The 21,939-nt window shown below is 35.5% G+C and overlaps 7 protein-coding genes across 7 annotated transcripts; 3 read left to right on the top strand and 4 right to left on the bottom strand.

The window, feature by feature from the left end:
• Positions 1 to 156: 156 nt before the first annotated feature.
• Positions 157 to 1,940, top strand: HELRODRAFT_169961 (hypothetical protein; the record flags this gene model as incomplete). The annotated part of the gene is made up of 4 exons (XM_009015763.1): positions 157 to 816; positions 879 to 1,139; positions 1,251 to 1,666; positions 1,775 to 1,940. The coding sequence occupies 4 exons, from the start codon at positions 157 to 159 to the stop codon at positions 1,938 to 1,940; spliced, it is 1,503 nt and encodes a 500-aa protein (XP_009014011.1).
• Positions 1,941 to 2,162: 222 nt separating this feature from the next.
• On the top strand, positions 2,163 to 3,562 carry HELRODRAFT_169960 (hypothetical protein; the record flags this gene model as incomplete). Its single annotated transcript, XM_009015762.1, has 3 exons — positions 2,163 to 2,729; positions 2,805 to 3,017; positions 3,179 to 3,562. The coding sequence occupies 3 exons, from the start codon at positions 2,163 to 2,165 to the stop codon at positions 3,560 to 3,562; spliced, it is 1,164 nt and encodes a 387-aa protein (XP_009014010.1).
• Positions 3,563 to 3,960: 398 nt separating this feature from the next.
• On the top strand, positions 3,961 to 5,264 carry HELRODRAFT_169959 (hypothetical protein; the record flags this gene model as incomplete). The annotated part of the gene is made up of 3 exons (XM_009015761.1): positions 3,961 to 4,488; positions 4,623 to 4,850; positions 4,962 to 5,264. The coding sequence occupies 3 exons, from the start codon at positions 3,961 to 3,963 to the stop codon at positions 5,262 to 5,264; spliced, it is 1,059 nt and encodes a 352-aa protein (XP_009014009.1).
• A 99-nt stretch (positions 5,265 to 5,363) lies between these two features.
• HELRODRAFT_75559 (hypothetical protein) lies at positions 5,364 to 8,958 on the bottom strand (the record flags this gene model as incomplete). Its single annotated transcript, XM_009015760.1, has 13 exons — positions 5,364 to 5,522; positions 5,697 to 5,760; positions 6,049 to 6,150; positions 6,450 to 6,563; positions 6,711 to 6,826; positions 6,938 to 6,979; positions 7,252 to 7,396; positions 7,565 to 7,710; positions 7,802 to 7,910; positions 8,051 to 8,115; positions 8,247 to 8,363; positions 8,528 to 8,676; positions 8,793 to 8,958. Coding segments are annotated over 13 exons (1,494 nt in total), but the record flags the coding sequence as incomplete, so codon positions are not given.
• A 513-nt stretch (positions 8,959 to 9,471) lies between these two features.
• Positions 9,472 to 11,205, bottom strand: HELRODRAFT_190945 (hypothetical protein; the record flags this gene model as incomplete). Its single annotated transcript, XM_009015759.1, has 3 exons — positions 9,472 to 10,034; positions 10,205 to 10,407; positions 10,536 to 11,205. The coding sequence occupies 3 exons, from the start codon at positions 11,203 to 11,205 to the stop codon at positions 9,732 to 9,734; spliced, it is 1,176 nt and encodes a 391-aa protein (XP_009014007.1). The 3' UTR covers positions 9,472 to 9,731.
• Positions 11,206 to 12,136: 931 nt separating this feature from the next.
• Positions 12,137 to 16,415, bottom strand: HELRODRAFT_190944 (hypothetical protein; the record flags this gene model as incomplete). The annotated part of the gene is made up of 14 exons (XM_009015758.1): positions 12,137 to 12,391; positions 12,423 to 13,083; positions 13,250 to 13,459; positions 13,586 to 13,664; positions 13,789 to 14,057; positions 14,128 to 14,229; positions 14,340 to 14,504; positions 14,590 to 14,718; positions 14,836 to 14,988; positions 15,082 to 15,279; positions 15,397 to 15,555; positions 15,748 to 15,927; positions 16,083 to 16,223; positions 16,295 to 16,415. The coding sequence occupies 13 exons, from the start codon at positions 16,413 to 16,415 to the stop codon at positions 12,485 to 12,487; spliced, it is 2,505 nt and encodes an 834-aa protein (XP_009014006.1). The 3' UTR covers positions 12,137 to 12,391; positions 12,423 to 12,484.
• A 1,765-nt stretch (positions 16,416 to 18,180) lies between these two features.
• On the bottom strand, positions 18,181 to 21,939 carry HELRODRAFT_185431 (hypothetical protein). The gene is given in 15 exon segments (XM_009015757.1): positions 18,181 to 18,248; positions 18,265 to 18,441; positions 18,470 to 18,583; positions 18,596 to 18,615; positions 18,670 to 19,246; positions 19,376 to 19,414; positions 19,522 to 19,605; positions 19,728 to 19,881; positions 20,033 to 20,123; positions 20,283 to 20,379; positions 20,661 to 20,733; positions 20,882 to 20,947; positions 21,092 to 21,146; positions 21,292 to 21,467; positions 21,689 to 21,939. The coding sequence occupies 11 exon segments, from the start codon at positions 21,781 to 21,783 to the stop codon at positions 19,022 to 19,024; spliced, it is 1,155 nt and encodes a 384-aa protein (XP_009014005.1). The 5' UTR covers positions 21,784 to 21,939; the 3' UTR covers positions 18,181 to 18,248; positions 18,265 to 18,441; positions 18,470 to 18,583; positions 18,596 to 18,615; positions 18,670 to 19,021.

The following is a 21,939-nucleotide window of genomic DNA, read 5'->3' as shown; positions in this document are numbered from 1 at the left end:
GAGTTTTATTTTTTTAATAAATCATCTGTTGCGATCATAAAAAAAGAACTCTGAACAAAAATAAACCAGTTGTTTGTTTTTACGCGCAGATCAAATGTAACTATTGTAAACAGTTCAGAAGTGTTGAATCGATAAAAATTTCTGCTATAATTAGGCATGGGCGATGAGAAGGATGATGACGGAGGCGGTAGTGAGGGTGAGGAGCAGCCGAATGTGCAAATAGTTTCGAACTTGCCTGTGAATGAAAATGAAGAGGATGACGGTGAACCCAAGAAAACTTATAAGATTCATTCCGCTGAGGATTTCAATAAAATTATAAAAACACCTGTCGCGTTAGAAAAATATTACGGAAAGATGGAAAAAAAAGCATCCAAATTTGAAAGGAAAGATAAGCCGGATGAAGAGGATAGGAAGCATAGGAAGGAAAGCAGAGATATCGCAGCCGAGCTGAAACAGGATGAATCTTGGCCATTCTTCCTCCTCTCTTTCATCAACCTAGCTATTTGTGCCGGCAACAGTTATGGATTGCATATTCTGACAAGGAAGCATCGCCGATACGTCGCCTACTTATCGCTGCTGGAAGGGTACGATGGCGGCGGCTTCGAGTACCAGATTTTCTACGTCATGTTCTCCACGGCAGTCGTGTCGGCCATGGGTTTCTTGATAACGAACGGGAAATTGTTTGGATCGGCGAAAGGATTGCTGCGTTACATGATATACATCTACGTCGGCTGGTCTTCTGCTATGCTTGTCGTGCTCGTTGGCACGCTCGGCGTTACTTACCTGCTAACGTTTGTTACAGAAGATCTCTTCCAGGTTCTAATTTCATTAACCGTTTAATTATGTTTCAATGAAAGATTTTTATAAAAATAAACAAGAAAGATTGCCCATTCATCGTTAAAAGAGGAAATAAATTGAAGGGTTACAGGCAGGCAATGCTGAAGTTCAGCACGAGTCTGACGATACAGAGAGCAATCCACAAGATGCACAACGTTTTCAAATGCTGCGGCTTCCTCAACTACTCGGAGTGGCTCGAGATGACCTGGTCAGATAAAATTTCAAGAATGGATCTGGGTCTTCCGAAGAGTTGCTGCCTACCAGAAGCGGGCAGTCAGTGCGTTCATCTCGTCACTAAACAAGTTCGTTGCAATTTTTCACATATTAATTCCTTAAACTCAATAACATATCTCATTAATAGCTTTGAAATAAGTTAAATAAGTGCACTGCATAAAAACAACTTGTGAAAAAAGAACACGGATAAACTGACTCCTATAAAAGTTGGTTGCAAAGCGAAGTTGACGTCCATCATGTCGAAGTTCCTATGGAGGGTGATCGTGTTTGTCGGAGGGAGCGCCATTGCCATCGTCCTCTGCATCATCGTCTCCATGCTCAGCGTCAAGGTCATCAGGGACATCGACAAATTGATTCTCGAAGAAAAATCTCGCCAGATGGCCATCAAGTGGTTGATGCAGAAGCAGAAGGAAGAGGAGGAGGCCATGAGAGAGAAGGCTGAAAGACAGCGAAGACAATTGGAAGAGTTTAACAGGGCGAAAGCAGCGGCCGCAAAAGCCAGAGCCGACAGAATCGCTGCCCTGAAAATAAAAATGGAGAAAGAAAACCAAAACAAAGCTCTACATGATCAAGTCAAACAGAGTCAAAATATAACGTTGGTTATAATGCTACAATTACTATTAATATTATTTTTAGTTATTGACCATCATAATTAAATTAAACTTAATTACAAAAATTAAATATTTATTAATACAAATTTTAGAAAAACGCAAGAAGCGGAATTGGGACTTTCCACTCTCGCTCCTCGGTCACCGACCGCTGCACCTGGCGATTCCTCGTCCATCACAGCTGGCCTGGAATCCATGCCGGGAATGTCCATCCTTCCCGGAGCATCGAAGTTGTTGGGAGCTCTCAAGAAATTAGGATGATCACGACCATAATGCTATCGTTGTTATTAATGAAATTATAAACCGCTTAATTTATGTTTTGCTAATTTAAGTAATGTGAAGTTACGTACCGTCGAATGGTGACGTTTTTGTTGAAACGCTGACGTCGTAAACATTGTTTTAATTTTATTTTCACACGCTTAGTTTATTAAATTTCTCTCGTTCTCACTGTTGTTTCGGTGTTCCTAAATCGAATAATTAAAAATGGCTCCAATTGAAGTTGCTAAGAAATGGGATGTCGAAGATTTGAGGTCCGGAAAAGTCAAACTGCCCGAGTATTTGAGAACAAAATCAGACGATGAGCAAAGAAAAGAAGATGAAGAAATCGAAAGAATGATAATCGCTGAAGACCAAGCAAAAGCAAAATCGGCTGAAGGACGATTTCAGCAGATGTTTGAAGCGCCAGAAGCTGATGAAGTGAAGTATTGGAGACTGGCATCTTTCATTAACTTTCTCCTGATTGGTTGGACCGGAACTGGAGGAGCCTATATTTTCTATCTTCACTTACAAAACATAAAATATATACAGTTACTTGAAGCTTATGATGGCGGTAACTTAGTGATGGCTGTGATGCTTATATGTTTGATATGTCTGATCGTCTCTATTTACGGACTAATAGTAACTTTGCACGCTGGATTCATGTCGAAAAGGGGGAGGTTGAAGTACGTTTTGTATGCCTACATAGGTTGGGACGGTGCAATTATCATTCTTCTCGTCGCTTCTCTAATCTTCGTTGGTGCAGTTTACTTGCTGTTGCCACATATTCTCAAGGTAATTTTTGACTGTAAAATTAAACGCCAATAATATTACTAATTATATCCTACTTTCCATTTGAAAAAATTTAAGACTGGCTTCCTGGTGCAAATGTTGAAATTCAAAGACGACGTCGACATCCAGAAAGGCGTTCACTTTCTACAGATGGACAACAGATGTTGTGGCAATGATAATTACACAGAATGGTTCTCAATTAAATTTTCAAAGCAAATTACTAAAACTCTTTTGGCATTTCCTAAAAGTTGCTGTAACTACGATAAAGCACCAAAAGATCAATGTGTTCACGTCTCTGAATTCGCTGTAATATTATCATTATAGTTTACATATTTTTACATACATATTCAAATAGAATTACTGCATTATTAGACATTTATATACTACTATATCGCATAATTTTACGTGATTACAATTTCATTAATAGATAAAAATGTAAAAATTCTTTGCAGAACCTTTCAAAATTGACGCCATGGACCCAAGGCTGTCTTCCAATATTGAACGAAATGGTCAGAGAGTCAATTTTATCATGCCTCGCCGTGCTGGGTTTATCATTTCTCGCCAAGTTGGCCGTTATGCTCCTTTGTATGTCCAACATGCAAGCCGTGAGAAATTACGAAGATCTGGTGATGAGAGAGAGAGAAAAGATGATATCGCGAAAAGAGAGAACTGAAAGAGTAGCTAAACGAGCCAAAATTGAGAAACATGGACTTAGTCTTCCTCCACCTCCACTGCAAGAACAGAAAGGGATGTTTGACAGCGTTATGGACAATGCGAAATCTTCAGTAAAGGGCGTTTTTTCATCGGCACCTGCCCCGACAGCAGGTCCACAATAGCAGTCAGGACAAAGAGCACCGGATCAATAGCCCTCCAATATCAGAACCGTCAAATTAAATGCTTGCAGATTTAGATAAAGGGTTATCATTACAACAAATATTAATTATGTATATCTGTAACAATTTATCTTGGTACATTGTAATTACTTACGCTACGTGTGATTTTATATAAAATTTCTCATTATGATTATTGAAATATTATAGAAATACTATGTGATTAATTGAAATATAAATAGTTTAAGCATAATTAAACTAATTTCTAAATGCTTTTTCTCTTTAATTATACACGTTAAAGTAATTTTAATATTAAATAATTCTAATATACGAAGTCATTGGCAATGACAGTTAACGTCCGTAATTACGAGTTAACTTTTAAATTTGCGTTCCTCTTTAAAAAAATGGATGAAAAGTCGCAATCGGTGCCCCAAGAAAATGATAAAACTCTCGCTAACGAAAATGAACCAACTGAGAAATTGGGGTTTTTTCGAGATTTCTTTCAAAAATTTGTCGAAAGAGAAAAACTGTTAGATTTCACAGAACCCAGTACTAAAAATCCTCGAAAACATAAAGAACCGTTTACGTGGCGAATTTTATCTTTTTTCAATTTTTTAATTTTTACCATTTCCTTCATGGCCGGCTCATATTTAGTTGGAATTCATTTCAAAATGGCTCCGTACATGTCCGTTGTTGAAGGTTACGACAGAGGAGGCATGTTTCTTACTGTTTCAGCAGTCAACTACACAACAGGCATGATTGCACTTCTGGGGTTTTGCATGTCAAACTCCACCTTGCACAATCGAAGACACGGAAGTGGTCACATGATGCTCTACATGCACATGCTCTGGGTATTTGGCATGATTCTCATCCTTATTACTACTATTGCCATGTGTCATGGAGCTTATCTTCAGCTAGATGATAATTTTCAGGTATGATTACCAGATATAAATCTAATTCTCTAAATATTTTGTTTTATATACAAGTATATGCTTAAAATTTACTGTTTTATAAAACTGTTATAAATTAGAAATGAGGTTTTTATATATTAAAAACATCAAACCAGGGTGGTTTTTACATGTCAATGCTCAAATATGAAACAGACAAGGCAGTTGCATTGAAAATAGATGATATACAGAAGGATTTCAAGTGCTGTGGAAATATGGGACCAGATGAATGGTTCAAAATATCATGGGATGACATGATCCCAGACGATAAGAAGGGAGTACCTAAGAGTTGTTGTGACACAAGTAGGTTCCCTCTTGATGAATGTGTCAGTTTTGAGGACATTACTGTTAGTATATGATATACAATATACATTTTAAAAATAAATAATTAATTTTTATTTTAAAGATTGAAAACACGACAAATGTACTAATTAATTTTAATCTTGATAATTTTATAGGAAAAGGATGGTTTGACAATATTTTATGAGAGTTGCCTTGAGAACATAAAAAGCAGATACAGGCAGGTTCTGAATGTCTGTTTTGCTAGCATGAGTTTTTCATTATCGGTCATGTTGATCTGTTTCGTTCTGGGCATCCTCAACATCAGATGGGTCAAGAACTACCGAAAAATTATTCTCAGAGAAAGATTGAGACATCTTGCCAAAGTGCTTGACTATACCGAAATTGGGCAGAAATTTTTAAATAAACTGCTGTCTAAAGAAGAAAGCGAACTTGAATCTGATGTGCTAGATAAAATATAAAAATCTCGCTTTTTTATATAATACAAAATTCAATTTCGGCTTGTTTTGTTTATTGTTATTTGTAATTATAATTAATTTTTTTGCGAAGATTGTAAATTTTTATTTTATCTTGTTATTTTCAGTTTGTAATGTTTTAGCTAAGGCTGCTAAGGCCTTTTGATACTGTGACGTGTATGGTTTCAATTTTGACTGATTGACTTTAATCTCTTTGATCTTCTCTTTTCCTCCATCCTTTAGCAATCTTTTGAAATATTGGATCTGTATCGTGGCGTGCAAACGTTGGAATGTTAGTTAGTTTTAAGGAGTAATGTCTTGAAATAACAAAATACATAGTAGAAAAATTTAAATGTTATTGAATTTAAAGATAAATCAACCTAACAGCAGCTATGAAAGTCGTACAAATAAAAGTTTCTATATCACAACGTAACTAACTTCTTTCTTTTCTAACAGTGCAATGGCGCTACCTTCCTTCCCTGCTCTCGCTGTCCTACCAATCCTGTTTAAAAGTTTAAATTATTGACTTACTATAGAAACTAATTATTGAAACTAGAAGGTTTACCTGTGAATAATTGTGTAAAATTTATCAATACATCATCTACACTTTATCATTCAATTTTAACCCATCCGACCATTTATACATTCACCTATCTAAGTTTTTTGCCAAACGTGTATTTGTGATGTGTTATTTAAATGTTAAATAATAAGTATAACTAAGCTTTGAAAGACTAAAGCGGTTTTAAGGTGTTGGTTGTTGATAATTGTTTAATTTTTTCACCCATCAGACCTGTGTATGTAAGTTTTAAGGGACGTTGCTACATCGTAGGAAACGACGCAGTCTACGGCTTCCAGATCCAATCCTCTGGACATTGCGTCGGAACATACCATCCTTAATTGACAGTGATGACGAAGTTAAGTTTACAACATGTTTTAATTAAAATGTTTAACTACAAGTTAAAAGTATATATTATTAATTCTAAAAAATTGGATAATAATTATGAAATGTTTCAAAAAATTTAGGGATTAACGTACATGTATGACTTTATATTTTGATAACAAACATTGCATCAGATTTTGCCATGTACGTACGGATGTGTAAATTTTACACAGTAAATTATATACAGATATGAATTTAAAATTACCTAAATAAACATTGAAATGGCAAAGAATCTAGAAAAACGTGCGTACAAATTAAGTTTCCCAGTATTGAATTGTTTGACAACTCTGTCTCTCTTTGAGATGTGAAGATTTGATGAAAACTCACAGGCTTTAACTTCCATCAGCTTCATCAGAGAACACAGTCTGGGTGAGAAATTATTTTAGTAAATTTACATGAAAATTTTTGTAATTTTTTTTGGGGTTTCAGAAAGTCGGTTTGATTATAAATGTGTTACAAATGAACCGAGTTTCTATAACTAGTAGTAAATTTATGGTTTTTATTAAAGGTACCTATTTGTTGATTGTACAGAATTAGAGAAACATAGGATGGACTTGAATGGCATTGTCTTCAGGATGTGCAGGAGAACTAGTGGTTTTCTTGATTTGTCTACCTCCACAAAATTTTCCTACATTAAATAAACGTTACTCTATGTAAGTCTCAAATATTTTTTTAAAATTTCATGAAGAAACGCTTATTTTCAATAAAAATGACGTTTAATTGAGAAAATGAATGTTACCTTCAAACCAACAGGTGTAACATATTTGCCAAGGTACAAATTCTTTGAATTTTTCTCACTGTTAACTAAAAAAATATGAACATTTTATGTATGGATTATAAAGAACAATGATATACGACAAATGATGTTTATGCAAGGTACAAAATGATAATAACCCTAAATATTTCAATAAAAAATTATTATGCAACTATGTATGCACCTGTATCTAATTCTTTGCCTTCAACTACATCAATTTTTAATTTTTTTGTTCCATTTTTCTCTTCATCCTTGTTGTCCTCTTTTTCATCATCACTATCTTCACAATCAGACCTTACTCTCTTCAAATTGCTCTTATCTCTCTTGGCCACAGATGTAAAAAGTTTAGGGTTGTACAGTTTCATAAGTTGTAACTTTTCAGGGTTGTGAGAAAGTGTGGCCGAGAATAAAAGCTTTTGAAGTTGTATTCGCGGTCTTTGGATACTATTTACCGTTGCTATGGTTTCATGTGTTAGTGATGATTGTAATAAGGAGAGACTGTTATCATTTAATAATGATGCTAATGATGATTTATTTTCTTCATCATTTAGCAGGGGTGATAGCGACAAAGATGGAAAATCTAGAATCAATGACGATAGTGATAATTTTGACTGGTTTCTCAGTAAGGCAAATTGATACGGTCTTTGGTCATTTGAATTCTGAGTGATCTGATTGGCTGATTGAAAGACTGCCCTCTCAACGTGGCTCAACCAATCCTGCTTCACTTCTTCCATCATCCTATCAGCTTCATCAACAACCTGCAAAGTTTGCAAAAATTAACATAAAACATTACAATCAAAACAAAACAATTAATACAAATTATGATCATAATTAGTAGTAACTACCGACCAAGAACCTGAGCTGTGATAGGTTGAAATGTGGAGATGAATGTATGTGATCGACCAATCTCCCAGGTGTGCATACAAGAATGTCAACTTTGCTCGTCGGTCCGTAGGCACTGTTATGTTAGAGGGGTAGATGGGAATGAAAATATAAGTAATAGATACAGATGAATTGCTGATACTTACATATGTGGTTATAGAGATAAGTAATAATGTTTACACAAATTTCATTGAGCCATTAAAAACAATGTTCTACCCTTTGAAATCAATGATGGATAACTGCTCAGCTGAAAATGATTTCAGACCATTAGCTACTCCAACCTAACAAATTTACAATTTTTTAAAAGTAAAAATAATTTAATGAGATAATTAAATTAAAATGTTGAATATTATAATTACATATATTTATTTTAGTTTGAGAAAGAGAAAAAATTATCCTTAGTTAGTCATACCTTCAGATTTGTATTTTTAGTGAATGTCTTGAAAACTTTATAAACTTGGCTGGCCAACTCGACCACAGGCACCACCACCAAGCATCGTAGTGCTCTAAAGGTGCTATATTTCAATATCTGTTAATAATTTCTCAAATTTATTTCCTAGTATTCAAGAAAATGTTTCAAATTTATTTTTCCTTTTTATCAAAATACAATTTAAGATATTTTAAAATAAGGTTTGATAATATCTCTAGACATTGATTTATTTTTATTAAAAAAATATTGAAAAAAAAATCGACCTGCACGATGGGTATGACAAATGCCAGAGTTTTCCCACTGCCTGTGGGGGCGGAGCAACAGATGTCACTCAAAGGTACTCCACCAATGGGAAACTGCCATGTCATTTCATTTGCATTCTCAAGCAATTCTGTAATGATCTGCTTCTGAACTGGCATAAATAAATTCATAAAATTGTACCATCATTAAACTTAATCCAATGTTAACTTTAAATAACATTTATGTAAAAAATAATATTATTATAATAAAAAAGTAGAAACAAGAGACCTGGAAAAAATGATTCGATTTGACTTTCTTTCAGTGTTAATATGATCTCCGGATCTAGAAGATGTTTCATTTCATCGCATGCTACTTTGCCCTCTTTTACATCAGATGACACTACATTTGGAACTTTCAACCAGTGGGGTAGATTTCTGGACACCTTTGAAATATTACAATTATTTATTTTTTAAAATTTGAGTTCCAAAGTTAAAAACTTAAAAAAAATGATGATCTACTAAAATAAATCAAATGCCAATGATGACAATTTCCTTTTTTTAACGTTCTATTTAGTTAATAATTAAGACTTGAAATTTTGGATCCACTGTTCTACTATTATAGTATTATACAAAGCTGAAAATTATATGATATAGTTGTCAATTTCAGACAATCTACCAGACAGCTAAATCATTACGTGATGCAAATTCTAAAATTAAAGTAAAATATTGACAGTTTGAACTTACATTTGCTTTTTTATCAGATTTGACACCTTTGAAAATGTTGAAGTTTCCGGCTTCTATTACATTTTCTTCATCAACCGTATCGGATATATTCGCATTAATTTTGCGTTCATTTTTCGATTTATTTTTTGAAGTTTTTTTCTCTACGCAATCAGACATTTTAAAGTTTATTTGCCGAAAAATTGTTTATAATTATACTAACGATATTAAACAACACACATGCAGCATAGAGTTTCTATAATTTTTATTAGAGCAAAGAACAAAATAGTAAGCTATTTAATATGGCAAAATATAAATCTACCGTATTCAATGTTTGTCTTTCTCTATGAAACAGACAGCAATCTGATGAATGTTATTAAAAATGAAAAATGACACTGAACTGGGATAGCATGGCAAGTACACTTGAAAAATAGATAATATGAATTTTGATTTAACAACACTTAGTCAGTATTTAATCACTTTTTATCTTAAAATGCCCATGTACTCATCAAATATTTATAATTTCCAACACCAAGACTACAATGAACCCAGAGAGACTACCAAACCAGAGAATACCAAAGTTACCCTTAGCGATGGCGCCAGAAACAACCATATATTTGGACGGAGGGGTACCAATCTCATATCCCGGATCAATTGTAAAGTTGAAGGCCAGTGACGTATTTAGGGATGACGTCATGTGGAAGATTTTTTGGTCGATTGAGATATAGTATTGCTTGGCCGTCGGTTGGCTAAAACCATACACATTGAGTGGAAAGTTCATCCAGATACCTTCACTTGCTTTCTCCATGTACTGTTTTGATTGTAAGAAGTTAGATGATGTAAAAAATGAATTAACAAAACCGGTGTAGAGTAGAATTACATTATTAATCATAAAATAATTATAAAACGTCAAAATATTATTAAATAAATAATTAAATGTAGCACACATACTTAGGTATAGCATAAAATATGAGAGCTTACCGATTTATTGAAAGCTACGTAAGCACTGTCGAATCCCAACTTGTACTGATTGTTCTTACTGTCACTGATCACTTTATCTGGCTGGATGGTCAGTTCGAAATTTACATCAAGATAACTTTGGAGACAAGATGATGATGATGATGAGGAAGAGCTATTGTTGCACCAGAACCAATTTTTGAGTGTGATGTCGACGAAAAGTGCGCCTAAAATGATGAGAAATGTATTTCACGATTACTTGATTTTATCATTTCAGCGAAATTACTATTTGTCATAAAAAAAGATAATCAAATTTGTATTAAAATTATAGAGTACAAGTCGGAAGGAAACAAACTTTTTTGATCTCCTGAGATTATCGGGCAGATCATCATCTCAATGTACGTATCAGTGCCTGTGATGAAACACGAATCAAACCTGCTGCAGTTCGAGGCAACCTGGCCAACAAACTTGTAACTGCAGTTGCTCAACACAAACAACTGCTGCCCGATGAAACTATTCTTGATTGAGTCGTTGTTGAATTGTTGGAGCGACAACAGCCTCGCAAAAATCGTCCCACTCTGGAGTGGCAATGACGGATCAGTAGTAGTTGTTGTAGTTGTCGCCGTTGTAGTCGTTGCTGTTGTAGACGCGTTGGTCGCTGCTTGATTTCCTGGAGTTGTAGTCGTAGTGGTAGTAGCAGTGGTTGTAGAAGTTGGAGGAAGTATTCTGTTGATGATGAGAGTGCCTGTTACGGTATCGAGCGACGCGTTCAGACCGAACGAACCCTTGATGACGCTGCTGACCGGCTGAACTGCCTGTCCGGCTGTTAGACCGACCACCTCCAACAACATGAACACCACACAACATTTCATTACGCTCACAACTGCCTTCGACGGCATTCTTCTTTCAAGAATCATCAAATCGTTCAAACAATATAAATTTATTTCACAAGAAATTCTCATTTGAACATCGCAAGGAGATGCCTTACGATTTCTTCGTCCGATGCACTTGTACGTTTCATTCATCCATGCAACCAACCAACCATCCCTATAAGTATATATATATATATATATAAGTATATAAATAAGTATATAAATATATATATATACACTCATACGTCCTTCCAACACATGTGTATATATAAACACACATATACATACATATATATTTCATGTACAATACACAGAATATAGACAGACAGACACATACACACACAAACAGACATATGCACATAGACTTAGCTTCTTCAAACAACGACAGCAACAAACAAACAAAGGTAACTATCAACAACGAATCAATATCTCCATAGTTACCTGGATCAACACATGCTATTTATTTTTCCGCCTCTCTCACACTTTCTTTTTCAATCTCTCTCTCTCTTTCTTTCTTGCTCTTGGTAGGTTTGCGCTTTAATATCTTGTGGCTTCACGAGAGATGATGAAATGGACGGGAGGGGAGAAAGAATGAAATCATGCTTCAAGTTAAATGAATAAAGGAATAAAATAAAGGAAAGAAGGATAAGATAGTTTGCTTGAGAAATAGATAGATGGAAAGAAACAAAAACTGAGAGAGAGAGAGAGAGAGAGAAACATACAAGAATAGAGAGAAACGTATAAGAATAGAGAGAAACGTACAAGAATTAGTCAGCTGTAGAAAGATCCTACCTGTTTTAGCACGAGGAACAAGACACGTGGCGTTCAATCCTACAGAGTGCATGCAGAAACAAATACACACGCGCACACACACACGCGCACACACATAAACACGCATACACAAACTAACACGTGCATGTGTAGGTATATTTAACTTACATACAAAACAGCATCAACAGTTATGCAAACAGACACTCGCATACCTGCTTCTCAAATGGAAAAGTTCCAAAAACACCAGGGAACGTGAATTCAATTTAACCGATTGATTGTAACTAAAATAAGAGGCAATCAAAGAGGCAGCACCTTACTAATTTCAAAACTTCTTCTACTGTTAACCCATTTGTTTATATTATGGACGAGTCAAATACGAAATATTTTGAAAAATATATAAAAAAAATTATGAAGCCAGGAAAATTATCAGCTATAAATTGAACGAGAAGAAAACAGGAACAAAATTAATTCAACTGTTCTAAAGAAATGTATTTAAACAGATGCAAAAACGATAAGCCAATAATGTAAAACTATACAAATTATTTGATCCTAAGACGGAACCAAATGAAACAACCGCCATTCCATAGCCAGGCATATCAGCCATAGAAACGAACCAACAACTCGAACACGACCCCACTACCTTCTGAATACGACGCCACGTTCAAGCGACAATGATATAGAACGGGCTGCCGGGGATATCCTCCTTGCCCCACCGCACATTCATCACGTGATCTCCCTTCTCATCGGCTACGAAGGTTCCCTGGAAAAGGCCAGGTTTCTGTTTCTTAACGTTCAACTCTCTGACGGGCTTGCCGCTACTGGACATGATGCTAACACCCAACAACCCCTGTCCAGCTTCTTTCACGTCCAGTTTGAAATTCGCGGTTCTACCTACGAATCCCTTCTTCAGTCCCACTCCTTCTGCAATGACCTTGGAGGCGTCACCTTGGAAGGCACGACTTTTCGATCCGGGCTTCTTCTCGACGGTATCTATGACGATGTTTGAAATCTCCACTGTGTCCGGTTTCTTACTTCGCGCGTGCCCAGTCACGTTGACCAGAAATGGCGAGCCGGGAATGCTCACGTGACAGAATTTGATGGAGATGACGTAGTTGCCCTGGTATCGAGGGGTGTAGGAGTATTCGTAGCCATCCTCGATCTCCGTGCAGTTAATCGGAACCTTGGCGGGCCCCTCTATGCTGACCAGTAACTTACCACTGCCACAGTTCACAGTCACCACGTCAAAGTTGCATTGCTTCCCTGTGTGTGCGTGTGTGCGCGCGCGTGTGTGTTGTTGTTTAGCTGTTTATCCATATTATTAATCTTATTGTAACGGCTGATTTTATGGCGAGGTTGTTGCGATTGTTGTCACGAAAGTTTTTGAAAGTTGATCTTAAAAATCTTAGAAATAGAATGTGAAACTGACCAACTTCCCCCTTCTCAAGGCCCTTACCCCTCGTTGTGACCAACGAAGGTTCGGCCCCAAGTTTGCCCACCAAAACAGCAAACGGACTTCCGGTGACGTGTGTCCCGTTCAGGGTGATCTCGACGTAGTAGACGCCATTTTCTTTCGGCACGAAACTGCAACTGTAGATGTCTTTCTCGGCAGACTGCATCAGCACATCTCCGCGAATGCCTGGCCGCCATTGCAATAATAATTATAATAATAAAAATAATAATAATAAAATAATAATAATAATAATAATATCAAGAAACAACAATGATAATAAAATGTGGAGTATAGAGCAACAAGAGGACCGACCTGACGGACTCAACGTTTTGATGATGAGTGACCCTGGTGCTCCGTTCGTATGCACTTCAAACGTCGCTGCCCTTTCAACCTGCTCATAAAAACAACAACAAAAATAATTATAATAACAACAAAAATAATTATAATAACAACAAAAATAATTATAATAACAACAACAATAATAATAATTATTTTTATTATAGTAATTTTCGCACCTCAACGCCCCTATCTCTCATGGCATGCACTGTAACTAATTTGGCCTCCTTGCACTCGTCATCAACGACGATTTTCATCGGAGACGAGCAGACGTGGAAATTATCGAATTTAATTCCGAGACCGTATTCACCGGGTTTCGATACCGAGTACCAGCCTATCACGAAACCGCTACCGGTATTCGTTAGGTTCAGTTCGGGTTTCGACGGACCGTCCATGGCCACGCTCAGCAAGCCTGGTCCGGCTTCATGGACGTATATGTTGAAGTAATCTGTCGGGGGGATTATGACGATGACGTTGATGATGACGATTACTATTATTACATTATTACTATCACTGACTTCTTTTCTGTGTGACACCTCTCTGCAGCGTCAGACCAGAACAGTGCACCTTATGCAGGCCTAACGTCGGCAACTTGCCCACTGTGTACTGCACGGGACTGCCTGATTGGATGGTCCATTATTTTGAATGATTAATTAGCTACTTATTTAATTATTTATTGATTAATTAATTAATTTATTTATTTATTCATCTATCCATCTCGCGAACGAACCAGGCACGTGTATTCCGTGCTTTTTAATGTTGATAACGTTGAGACCGACCTCCAAGCACTTGAACTTGATTTCATGCATGGAGTTTGGATGGTCTCTGATCTCGCACAACTCATTCAATCCGCCTGGCGACTGTATGTTCGCCTCCATTTCCAACGAATTCAATCCTGATAATAACCAACAAACAATTAGACAGACAGACAGAGAGAGAGACGGACAAACAGACAGACAGACAGATAGAAACAGACAGACCAGGCAATGCCAGCATAAGACTCGCATCGTGACCAGTCTGAACGACATCCGACATGGAGACGTGCTTCTGAATGACTGTTCGAAGTTTGCCACTGGACTGCCCACCTATCTCCAACAAGAAGGGTGTGCCTGAAGGGTTAGGGTTAGTAACTGATCTAAAATTTCAAGCCTCACATCACATGGAACCGATAGTAGACTGAAGAAGCGCTGCAACGGTTGAAAAGGCAGTGATGTAACAACTTTTACCTGGTACCGGCTCATCGTTGAAGAGGATGTACATCTGATAGGCTCCAGGTTCGTGCGGTTTGTATTCGATCAAGTGGTTCTTCGGAGAATCGGACTTCGATCGGAACTCGGTACAATGGCTGCCTTCGATTGAAAGGTAAAGTTCCCCGTAACCTGTGGTAGGTGTTGTGTTGAAAATCAATATTTTATTTTGCAACACAAATACAAGCTGAGATGAAAAAATTTCAACGAGCCCAACCAACTGACCTGCATTTGAGCAGTCAATCTTTATATCGTTCCACACGCCTGCCTGACCCTGCCTCAATCGACCCTGAACTTTAACCTTATTGGCGTGACCCACTTCGGAGATCTTGATGCTGATTGGCGAGGACGGATGAGGGGCGGAGTTTTGTTGCACGTGAACTTGGTATGTGCCGATCGCTTTTGGCTGGAATGTAGCCAGAGCTGAAGACGATGACGAGGAAGATGATGATGATAGTGGAAATAATGATGGCAAAGATGGAAATGAAAAGGAAGATCATGATCATAACGACAAGTACAAAAATGGCAAGCAAATCCGACCTAGATTTCCATTTTCGAGAATGGTGAGTTGGCACTGTTCGTTGCTGTTGTCAGGACTGGTCAGTACGGCGCTTATGTCTTTCAAATCTTTCGCCTCCACATTCAAATCGTACTCGCTGGATGCGTGGATGGTCAGGTAACTCTTTTTTCGACCTTCACCTTCGAGCAGTAAAATTATTTCATCCAATCAACACTCAGGGTCCGACAATGTAATATAGAAATAACTCATTGGCGGCATCTTCATCAACTCTCACCATCCATACAATAATAACAACATCAGCCCCAACTACAAACGAAGCAACAACGACAACGAAAGAGCAGCAACAGCAGCAGCAGCAGCAGTAGGACAACCTGCCACTTTAACGGTGAATGGACTGCCGAGCACATGCTCCTTCTTGTACGTGACGCACAGGCTGTACTCTCCCGGACAGAATGCCACGTACTCCACCCTGAGAACCCTGTCCTGAGTCTCCAACGCCCTCGCTCGAATGTCCACAGCGCTAGGCCCGTCCATGTTTATATTTAGCTGATCTATTTTTAGAAAACGTTGTCATTACGTAAGCACTTCCGTTACTAAAAACTATTTACATCGCTTGTTAATAACATCAAGGATGATAATGCAAACAACAACAAAAACCACAACATATGTAAGCAGGCTTACCATAATTAACATAATAATAACTGACCAGGGCTACAAGAAAAGGGCAGGGTTATAAAAAATTCTTGGGTTTTTCCACAGAGGGCAGACGAAACTCCTTGACCGAAGACCGTTAATATTTCCTTTTGATCTTCGTCCAATGGACACACGTTCACTTTTATTGGAGACCCTGAAGATGATAATGATGAGGACGATGATGATAAGGACGATGATGATGAGGACGATGATGATGATGACGACCTTCAACTTGACAATCATTCAACGACATGGTCATCTCATAGGAACCGCCCTCATTGGCCAGTTGTTTCAACGTCACTGACCCATCAGCCTTAACCAATAAGCATTCGGGCAACGTGTGCATCGCTATCTCTGGTCACCTATAATTTTATAAAATAATTTATTGATTAATTATGATATTTATTAATAATTAAAAAAAATTGAATCAAATTAAATCTTTAGAAGAATAGAATGAGAGGATTAAGTAACAATTAGAATGTTAAACGGCCCTTCTGTTATCATGAATGATTTATCTACTGGTTAATTTAGAATAAAATAGTTAAGCGATAATAAATGGAATTCGAACGATCTTTAAACGTTTATCATTTGTCCCAGAGTAGCAACATCAACACCAACAATAATGACAACAACAGCTATGGCAACAACAACAAAACCAACGACATCAACAAAATCACATCGGTAATAATAGAAACATTAACAACAACAACAGCAGCAACAACAGTATAAACAACAACAAAGGCAACAAACATACCTATTTCTAAAGCTGCAATCCTTAAAATAAAAAAAAACAAATAAATGAATGAATGAATGAATATTAAAAAGATAAATTCAAAATTGTTGGAAAAATAACGGTACGAAACCGAAGTATCAATAATAACTCATTTACTAGAATATGCCGGAAGGTTTCTTTTTGGAGATGCATACACACACACATACATACACACACACATACATACACACACACATATAAATATACACATATATACATATATAAATACACAAACACAACATACTTGCCTATGCTCATAAATAAATACACCAGAAAAGGTATATATATAAATGTATTGAACATCGAGTCATATCTTAGTCTTCCTACATACATACACACACACACACACACACACACACACACACACACACATACATACATACAAACACACACACACACACACACACACATACATACATACAAAACACACGCATATACCCCTCACATTTTTCACCTTATTTTTCTCAACACTTACAGCGTTCATTAAAGTCTTTGATGTCTATATTTGGTCTTAAAATTAAGCAAACAATGTATGTATGTGTCTGCCTGTGTGTGTATGCATGTATGTGTATAGATGTATGTACCTATTTAATTCTAAAATATTTAAGAAAAAAACACCTTATGTTCAATGTAATCAGTTTTTTCATCGAAATTAACTCAACCGGACAAATGCTATATCAATCTATCTATCTATCTATCTATCTATCTATCTATCTATCTATCTATCTATCTATCTATCTATCTATCTATCTATCTATCTATCTATCTATCCATTCCTCCATCAATCTATTTGAAAATGGTGATGACGACGACGACGACGATAAATTTTTGAGGAGCAAGAATGAATGTATAAACGAATGATTGATTGACAGCACGTGCCGTTCCAATAGTATGTATGTTTGTTTGTGTTTCAAATTTTGTAGCTTTTCCATACACGCATTTCATACATACATACATACATACATATAGATACATACATACATATAGATACATACCTACCTACCCACAGTCTTGTTTCAGATATTTTGTTCTCATTTTTCTGACTTTTACCATCACATAATTTTTGATTTATTAATGAAAAAAACTTCCTCATCATCGTCATCATCCTCACTCTTATCACCATCACCATCAGAATGCATTTTTCCTTTGTTTAACTAATGTAATGATGAACATACATAAGTATGTATGTATCTATACGTGTATTTATGGATGCGTGTATGTATGTCTATATATCTGTATGTATGTGTGTGCGTGTGTGTTTGTATGTGTGTACGTACGTACGCTCGCAATTTTAAATAATCAAAAATGGAGAATATTTAAGATGAACAACAATGCATTTACACACTTCAGCTATCAATCCATTATAAAAAAACGAATAAATGAATGAATGAATGAAACAGTGATTGATTAATTGAATGAATAAATGAATGAATGATCGAAAAACTACAAACTAATAATCAACTTCAAAATTTACAACATTCAAAATGATGCGAAAATTTAAAACAGGAAAAAAGTTAAATTCATTTTTTGCTTGCACGATGTTAAAACCATTTAGAAATAACGTAAACACACGTACATACACACACACACACAAAAACACACACACACACAAAAACACACACACACACACGAATAGTTTCCTATGTATAGCAATAACCTATTACAGCAAAAAGACAAGCAAAAATGACTAACTTGTAAATAAATAACATATATAAGTATATATATATATATATAAGTATATATATATATATATATATATATATATATATATATAATGGTGAAGCATTGTACTCTCTCTCTCCCTACACACATATATATATACACCACACACGTACACATATATACATAAACATAAATTATGATAACGATCATTGTTTGATAATTTAAAAATAAGAAGTTACTTACGTAGAAAAAGAGCATGCGAAAAAAAAGAGAGTGTACATAGAATAAGGACAAACAGAGAAAGAGTAATAATAATAATAATAATAATAATTCGTTGAAGTAACATAATAATAAATTGAACAGCCCAGATCAGTGGTATCATCATCATCATTATTATTATCACTGTTATTCGATGAAAACACTCTCTTTTGACTATAATACATGAGGAAGGTGAAAGTACTCATGGTAAAATAGATCACCCACACACACACACACACACACATATACACACACACATCTCATTTCTTGATCTCCTTTCCGAGAACATTTTCAAACAGGACAGCCCTATTTTGCCCCCTTTTCTTGACCCAGTGCCCGTAAATTTTGAAAGCCCCGGAATCGATTAATTTTCGGAAGTCACGAACTGCGTAGGGATTCTCGCGAACTCGGCTGATGCTGATCGTCGGTTGGGCTCTGTGAGATATCTGCAGGTAACGAGAGGCTATCATCACATACACCCATCCCTGTTTTTGGGGTGACGTCATTTTGTGTTGTTTTCAAACAATATTATTTGATCTTATTGAGAAGAAACAAAAAATGAAAATCCAGAAAATAAGAGTTATGAAAATTTTTCTTAAAACCAAGAGGCAAACTTTGAATTTTCTTTTTGGGTCGAATCCTTCTCTCATTTTCTGCGCACGAAAATAAAATATGAATAGAAAATAAGAAATGATTAGACTATAACAATATTTTTTACAATGATGATTAAACTAAACAAAAATTAAAAAATGCAACTTACATCTTTCCTAGCAAGAAACGGATGTTGAAGAGCCTCTTTGGCGGTTAGTCGTTCCTTGGGGTCCACCACTAGCAGCTTCTTGATCTGAATTAGGTAGATTAGTGAAATAAATCTCACTCTCAACATACAGAATGATACACTAGCAGAAATTGAACTATAACGGATGAATTTTTCAAAATAATAAACGCTAAACAGAGGCTAACTACCAGGTCAATGGCAGTCTCGCTGATGTCCTGAAAATCAGCAGTTGAGACGGAATACTTCCCCTCCATTATCATCCTCAACATGCGCAACTCGTTCCTGTGATAAAATGGAGGACTGCCAACCAGCAGAGAGTACATGATGACACCGGCCGCCCACCTGAATGCGAATTTTTTCCCAACAAAATTAACTCACCAAGCGACATTTCATTTGTATACTTTTAAAGGACCATTCATTCACACTTGAAATAAAAAGATGCTATTGTGTATGAGGTTAATGAAAAAGAATAAAAAGAAAAAATATGGCCAACATGTCTGCTGGTCTTCCATAGCCAGGAACATTTGGGTACATGGACCTTTTTATGCTTTCTGGTGACATGTAACCAGGTGTGCCAAACAGCTCTGGTGATTTTCAAAATTTAAATAAAAAATTAAAATATTCTACATTTTTTTTACAAAACATTTAACTATTTTGGATAAATAATTTATTGAAAAAAGTAGAAAAATGAATAGCGAACTGAATAGTAGAAATTCAACATTCCCTCATTCATTCATTCCAACCCCCAGTATCGATGTCCTCATCGTGTGCAACTATGACGGCAAATCCAAAATCACTCAACTTGATGTTGAAGTTGTCATCTAACAAGATATTCTCAGGCTGGCGCGCATAATTTTAAATATTAAATTACAAACAAAAACATAAAAGATCACAATTATAATTAATTATAATTATATATATATATATCATAATAAATTGATAGATCCTGGCCTATAGAATCTACATACACTGTTAGCTGTTGATGACACCTCAAAATAAAAATTCAAGTATCCAACAATTCATCTGGTTGTAATAATAATTATCTTAAAAAACAATTTAAATATAATTATGTATAAAATTATGTATAATTATCTCTGGGAGGAATAGTGAGCTTTTTCTACCTTAAGATCCCTGTGAACTATCATCTTCGAGTGGATGAATGCAATCACCTCCATCAACTGCCGCATTATTTGCCTGCAATTATTTCCACTAGAAATTATAGTAGGAATTGTTTTAATAACTAAATTAGCCATATAAATTAAACGATATATAAAGTTATATCAATTTTAATAATTATTATAGCAGAGATAATTATTATTAAATAATTAAATTAAAATTATACCGGGTTCTCTTTTCTGAGAGAGTGACAACTTCTGTCATATAATCAAAGAGCTCACCTTTCTTGCAGCTTCAATTGAAAATTGTAGAAAAATTTTTAAACAAATTCAATTGAAATATAAAATTGATAATTAACAGTTAGATGTGATTAATATTATTATGTGATTTATTTAAACGAAATTATTTCAGAAATAAGATAAGAAGCACGACTCACAGCTCGAACACGAGGAACATGAATGTCTCACTTTCAAATGAGTCATGAAGCTCAACTAGTTTTAATTATATTTTTAAAAATTTTAATAAATAAATATTATAATTATTTCATAAAATCATTAAATAATATTAATTAATTATTTATTCATTTAAAAGTGAAGTTTGTTAAATTTAAAGTAGAATCAATTATGAAAAGCGAACTGATGTTAGGATGTTGAGCACAGAGTCTAAGTATTTGAATTTCTTTTAATGTTTCAAGCCTCTGGTTTTCCATAATAAGACTGCCATCACCTTCGTTAGTGATGTCAATGATTTTTACTGCGAACTCCTTGTGAGTCGACTTTTCTACACATCTCCTAACTACGCTGCTGGCCCCCCTACAAATTTATTATTCATTTTACTAGTAAATATTAATTATTTATTAATTAAAATAAAAAAGAAAGATAAATTAAAAAAAGTTATAAATAATACTAGTAAGTAATACTGTAATAGTAACTAAAAAAGTTGAGATAGCATCTTTGACTAAAAAAGTTAAATCAAGAATAAGGAAAGAAAGAAAAAAGAAGAGAAAAAAAGACGAGAGGGGATCTTCACTAACTTTCCTAAAATTTCCTTGGCGTCATATTTGGCGTAAAAGTCCTTGGCGAAATCTAAGTCTGGAAGCGGGTCCTCATCATCAGGCAGCAAAACCATCTTATTTTCGGTTGAGGTTCGTTGCAAGAAAATATTTGAAAATTGAGAAAGATCAAAATATTAAATTATTTGTTGCACTAATTTTTTTATTTTTCACGTTTTTCGGCAAATGTTTTGGAATTTAGAAAGATAAAAGCGGAACTTTTAGACAAACCA

This window comes from Helobdella robusta (genome assembly GCF_000326865.2).
Source record: "Helobdella robusta unplaced genomic scaffold HELROscaffold_16, whole genome shotgun sequence".
NCBI classification, from domain to species: Eukaryota; Metazoa; Annelida; class Clitellata; order Rhynchobdellida; family Glossiphoniidae; genus Helobdella; species Helobdella robusta.
Note: the sequence above shows the minus strand (reverse complement) of the source record. Positions and strands in the feature narration are given on the sequence as shown.

Coding starts and splice junctions, on each gene's coding strand:
- HELRODRAFT_185431 (XM_009015757.1), bottom strand. CDS start 21,783: ATGGTTTTGCTGCCTGATGATGAGGACCCGCTTCCAGACTTAGATTTC. Junction 21,468..21,688: donor GCCAAGGAAATTTTAGGAAA/GTTAGTGAAGAT, acceptor ATAAATTTGTAG/GGGGGCCAGCAGCGTAGTTA. Junction 19,606..19,727: donor GCGAGACTGCCATTGACCTG/GTAGTTAGCCTC, acceptor TACCTAATTCAG/ATCAAGAAGCTGCTAGTGGT.